General features: G+C 35.7%; 1 protein-coding gene across 1 annotated transcript in view; it reads left to right on the forward strand.

Moving 5' to 3' along the window:
• Window positions 1–3,429, forward strand: part of mvb12bb (multivesicular body subunit 12Bb) — a 47,705-nt gene extending 44,276 nt beyond the window's left edge. The window contains exons 10-11 of the mRNA XM_008419219.2: window positions 1,626–1,708; window positions 2,725–3,429. Of these exons, the coding sequence (XP_008417441.1) occupies window positions 1,626–1,667 (42 nt within the window). The 3' untranslated portion in view covers window positions 1,668–1,708; window positions 2,725–3,429. The remainder of the gene's footprint in view (window positions 1–1,625; window positions 1,709–2,724) is intronic.
• The last annotated feature ends 2,571 nt before the right edge of the window (window positions 3,430–6,000 follow it).

The following is a 6,000-nucleotide window of genomic DNA, read 5'->3' on the forward strand; positions in this document are numbered from 1 at the left end:
AGGGAGCTGAATTCTTTCACAAATAATAGGCTTCTGATATGTGACAGGTTTGGGTAACTTGCAGCTTCACCACCAAGTAGACGAAGGTGGGTCGTCGCCCCCCTCCTCCCTCCCTCAAGCCCCCTCAATGCCCTGTCGATAGCGCACAGTTTCAACATTTCAGTTGTAGCTTGCTTTCTTGGAGTTGGACTGTGGAAAACTTCTTCCCGTGATCATACAGCATCACCTAGTGCTTTGTAGCAGTAATGCAGCTGCTGGACTTTTGTCTTTGAATTCACTAGAGGACGATATGTGCTGTTGAGTAGTTCTGAAACAGTTTCTATATAATCTATCACGATAGTAAAGTTTTCAGTCCAATTGTAAAAGCAAAAATAATGCTTCGTCCTGTGAGGCTTTAGTTTAATTTTGTCTTAATTAAAGTGTAATTAGGTTTTGGAATCAGAAAGTTGAAATTTGTAAAACATTTTGGAACAATTGCAATGTATTAGATTTAACTCAGTAAACATTGTCATTTTTTTGACGAGTGATTTGATGATTGTGAGAAATAGAAGTGTGACAAGAATTAGACTGATGATTGAACTTTATGCAAAAATTACGAGTCAATTAAAATCGTTCCATGCATAATTTGGCTACTGCATATTTTCATAGAAGTGGAAGTATAAAATTGAAACATAACTAATTTTTATGGTCACAAACACATGAGGATAAATTTAATTAGATTTTTTTTGTAATTAAAATAATAAAACATAAAAAAAAAACCCGCATAATCACCCCAAGAGGCGCTAAACATGTAAGACAAGCATAATATATCTAAATGTCAAATGAGTTCTGATGAGGATTACTATTTAAAAACATGACAATGGCAAGACTGAAGTGTGAAGTTTTTTTTGGGTATTATTATTTTAAATGTGAAAAATAGAACATCAAAGGAAAATTACATTATTTCTCAACAAAAAATCTTCTGCTTACCGTTGATTGTTTACATTTTAAAGTTACAATCAATCACTTTTTTTGTTTTGATGCGTTTTGCCTTTTATTGCTGGTTTCTGGTGAGATTATCCAACTACCGAGCCCTGCACCGACCTCACTCATTTCCTGGCTTTGAGTCTTTCCCAGAACTCCAAAGCAATCTGCTGATGCAGTGTTTCAACTTTTCCTCTTTATTCAATTTGTGTCAAAAATTATTTAAATGAAATCCCAGGACATCATTGAGCAACATACCAAACAAATAAAAACTATAAAAAGAGAATGAAACAAAGAAACAAACAGCAATAAAGAAAAACCATTAAAAAACCACAAACAAATGAATTGACGCCAACTTCTAATATTGACTGTCTTGTCGATGTTCCACCGCAAGGGGGCAGTAATTCTTTACATTCTCCATAAATCCTTTCTCTCTTCGTTCTGCTGCTGTGGGCTCCCAGCTTCTGTTTGGGTGGATACGATTAGATCAGACATTTTTAATCAGAAGCTGAATGGCTTTAGTCACGATCCAGTTAAACTAGGTCAAAAATGTGTAATTAATTGTGTTTCTTTGTGCTCTACACTCAATACTATTTAGATTTTGTTTTTGGCTTGGTTTTCATTTGTCAGACTGTAATTCCATCTTTTTCTTCTCCTTGCAGTTCCACTACAACTTCGGCACAGAACTGAGTATTGTTCCTTAACCCCTCGTCCGGCTCTCCCTCCGAGAATCGCAACAAGAACAGTTAAATGGACAAGAAGGATCATTTATGATTTAAACTGGGATTTTTTACTTTCAAATGTTGCATGATTTCTCATTTTATTTAAATTATTTAATTTTTAAAAAAGTACTAGAAAAGATACTTTGTATGTAATTTTTTTTTAGATAACTCTTGCAAACTTTTTGATAGTTTACAAAAAAAAAACGTATCTGTGTTTCTCAGATAGCAGCACAAGATGAGATTAAAACAATCTTACGTGCCAAAAATAAAACTAATTCACATTCCCAAATGGAATATTTGTTAAATCTATGTTAGCAGTGACTCACGTTTCGCTCATCAGAGTTGCACGTCGTTGCCGATGCCTCGGGGGGGGATGAAGGAGAATGCACAAACGGGTCCATCTGACGCTCATTTTCCAGAAGAAGCATCTTTCTGTCAGGAAGTTGATCATGAGCAGCACACGGCACGAATGAGCGGAGCCTTGAGACGTGGAGCGTTTACCCCAGACACCCACACACACAAACACACACGTCAACAGTGGCTCCTTTACTGACTCAGCTCGTTTAAAAGCACCACTATATTAAGTTGTAGCAGTGGAGAATGTTCATCCAGTCTGCTGCATATCTTGAGGAAATAATTAATAGAACTTGGACTTCAATGACCTGAATTATTCTGATGGCAATTAAAATTAGAATTTATTTTCCTGTGCAAAAACACAATGGCTTAGAATCGTTTCATTTTTTTTTTTAAATATGAAAAAAAAAAAAAAAAACATTCTAGTAATAAAGCTGAATTTTAATAACAAAGCATGACTATTTTATTGCGGCTCTTGTTTCATTAGCAATTCAGTACACTTCTGTGCAAATTTATCAGGTGTAATTAGTACCAGACGCTCATACACAATCTAGCATCCTTGCTGTTAATTAGACTCTCATTCTGCTAAGTTTGTGAACTTCTAGCTTTTGCCAACTGTGTGATTTTTTTTTTTTTGTTTTTTTTTTTTCTGACCAAAACTCCTAATGGCTTTTGATTTTCACAGGTGTTTAATGAAGCAGACGGCAGATGACAGCCCTCCGTGAGCGTTTGGTTTGTTGCTGTGCTCTGCTGCTAAAATCAGAGCGACTGAGGAATTCTCTGCAGAGGGAACAGCTTTCACGCTCCTTCGCGAAGGTGACACTCATGTCAGCGAAGCCCCGGAGAACGTGACAGGCTTCAACAGCCTCCCTCCCTGCTGGTTCACACAGTGCATCTACGCGGTGTGCCATATGCATACTGCATGACTGCGAGAAACGTAGTTAAGATTTGCAAACTAATGTGCCAGGCGTTTTTAATATCACATTAAACATTTTGGGCTTTGTTTTCATTCTAGATGCTCCATTTTGCTGTAAGCGCTCTTAAACGTCGTTGTTTTTGTTCTACACTATAAAAATAGACTTGGAGCGTTTAAAATGTCAAGCAATTAAAATTATTACAATTTTATTAAAGCATATTAAGCTGTAATTCCCATCAGCAAGTATGGTTGAATACCATTTTTTGGCAATGAATCCAACTTAAAAAGTTTGTTTAGAATCTGAAAATGTTTGGCTAAGTGTTTAAGCTTATTTATTTACATAGGTGGTATTATGAATGATTACATAACCTTGGTTGTAATGGAGCAAGCTGTAAAAGGACAGTCAGGTCTCTAAATTTAAAAAGGTTTTTTTTTTTTTTTTCCTTGGTCTAAAAAGCAAAACCTTGGGTAAATCATACAAAATAACAATATTGGGCCCATAAACGATGTCAGAGTAACTGAAGTGTACTCAAACAAGCAACAAGAATATTAACTCAAACAAATTGACCTACCTAAATAAGACAAAGGGGGGAACTTAAATACTGACTGGTCAGCCCACAAAGACAAAAAAGGGGAAAACTCACAAAAACCTAACATATTGAAATCCCATTTCTCCCCCATGATCCCAAGTGGTGGTATGACCCAATCTCCGCTTGCTCCGCCCCTTTTCCACCTCTACGTTCACCTGAAGAACTGGAGCAGCTGCCACTGAGGTAACTAAAAAAACACAAAGCAGAAAGATGAAATCTAGTCAAACACATATAACGCTATGATTTTGTAGATAAATTCTAAACAAAAAAAAACCTTTATTACTCTAAATTAAATCCTACATTTAAAGATTTGAAAACTATGGTGAAATATACAATTATCTATTGTAGCAGTGTGATGATTACATATTGGCCCATTTGTGTGACTGTAACTGCAGCCGTCACGTTGGTAAGAGCTAATAAGTGTCTTAAGACTTGTGGTTGAAAAGGTTTCTGCAGTAATTCCAAGTTTAAACAGCTCTAGCTATGTTAGCAGCAATGCTAACGCTAAAGTCAAACCTGTTAGCCAGAAAACCCAACCCTGAGGAAGTAAGGCAACACGTCTTACTTATGGCTTTCATGGGAAACATTAACATAAAATCTTTTTAAAATAGATTTAAAAAGTAAAGTTTCAAGTCTTAATCACAAACCAAATATATTTATGTTTTTTCCCCCCTATGGACGAGTAACCAGGTGAGCAAAACAATCTCAACTAGATAGAACTTAATTTAGCTCAGTTTGCTCATTTTTAAAAAAGCAATTGAAATCATGTATTTATGTATCTTTTCGCTGTTAAAACTACTATATTATTTCCCTCATGATTATTTAAACAAAAAACCTACCTGTTTAAACTGGGTGCATATTTCTACACCAGTTTCATTGATTCAATTCCAGCAGTATGTCTTAATACCGTTTACTGGTTATTTCCTCTGGTTACCAAACCGAACCTACTGTGAAACTTCAATAAACTAAACCATATATTTCTTCAAGTAAAGTAATTTGAATTACTATAGCGATGTTCTAGAAGACGGTAAAAGAAAAAACTTTGTACATATTTGTCATATTCTTAAAATAGCATTTTGTTTTAAATAAAGGGAGTATTTCTGCAGAGTTCAGTTTGAGCAGCAGAGCTGTGTTCAGACTTCAGCTGTAGTCTGCTGTTCACTCTGCATGTGAGATGGAAGAGTGCATGGAGTTAATGACCAGTTAGCTTCCAGGGCAAGAGAAAAGCTAAACTCTCCATTCTGAATAGTTAAGGGATGTATGTAGAAATGTTTAATCTGCAAAAAAAAAAAAAAAATCTCATGTTAGTTACACTAGTTCTCCAGGTAATTCATGGATGTTTTATATATTAAATCCAGTAACTAATTATTTTCTGCCTTTTCTTAATTTTTGTTTTTTAACTACATGATTTTAAGATGGTTTGTTGTTTCGTGATCCAGTTTTACCTCTAACAAATAAAAAGACAACGAATGGGTTTCAAAAAAAAAAAATCTGCAGCCCATTTTCTTAATCAGGTTAATCAGAACACATGACATATTTTACACCTGTGATTTTTAAAACAGCACAATTTCAATCCACTCTGTGACTATTTCCAACATTCTCACAGAACCAAAGTGCATTCATTCCCTAGTGTTTCAAAAGCAGGGCAAGTAAAAGAGCTGGAGGTGCTAAACAGATGTGCCTGCAGTCCGATTGCGTCATCTACTGAAATGAAGTGGTGCAGTGAGAGACGTGAAAAATAGAGAAAAGAGAGTGGCAAACAACTGCATTACGTTCATGCAAAACTAAAACACTGGTTTGCTTTCATGTTACAATAGCGGGTAACTTTGCTTGCTGAAGTATTCACATCCCTTGAGCTTTTTCAAATGTTGCTAATTTACAACAAGCTTTAATGTATGTCACTGGCATTTTATCCGATAAATAAATAATAAAAATATAATAAAATATAACCTGAAAAGTGTGGCGCGCATTTGGGTATAAGCTCTTTTACACTCCTACCCCTCCAAAAAAACTTTAAAATTGCATTTTGCCTTCAGAAGTCACCTAATTCCAGTCTATGTCATCTTTTTTTCCTGTATTGGTTATTTCTACAAATTGACCAGACTAAGTCTGCAAAGAAAATTCAATAAACTACAACATAATAGTTTCTTCAAATGCAAGTAAAGCAACTGTCCTGAGAAGTTGCTTCTCAGGACAGTTTGGCTGTCTGCTAAAACAACATTGGAAACATGAATATCAAGGAACACATGCAGACAGCTCAGGAACAAGCTGTAGACAGGTTTAAAGCAGCATTAAATTATAAAACAATACCTCCAAGTCTTAACATCTGTTCACTTCATCATTCAAAAACGGAAAGGGGGCACGGCACAGACAAGACCATCCACCTAACTGGAAAGGTTAGGTTGACGGCCATTATGCTCTACATAAGAGGTGAAGGTGCTCTGCTATTTGGCTT

Source organism: Poecilia reticulata, linkage group LG9 (genome assembly GCF_000633615.1).
Source record: "Poecilia reticulata strain Guanapo linkage group LG9, Guppy_female_1.0+MT, whole genome shotgun sequence".
Taxonomy (NCBI): Eukaryota; Metazoa; Chordata; class Actinopteri; order Cyprinodontiformes; family Poeciliidae; genus Poecilia; species Poecilia reticulata.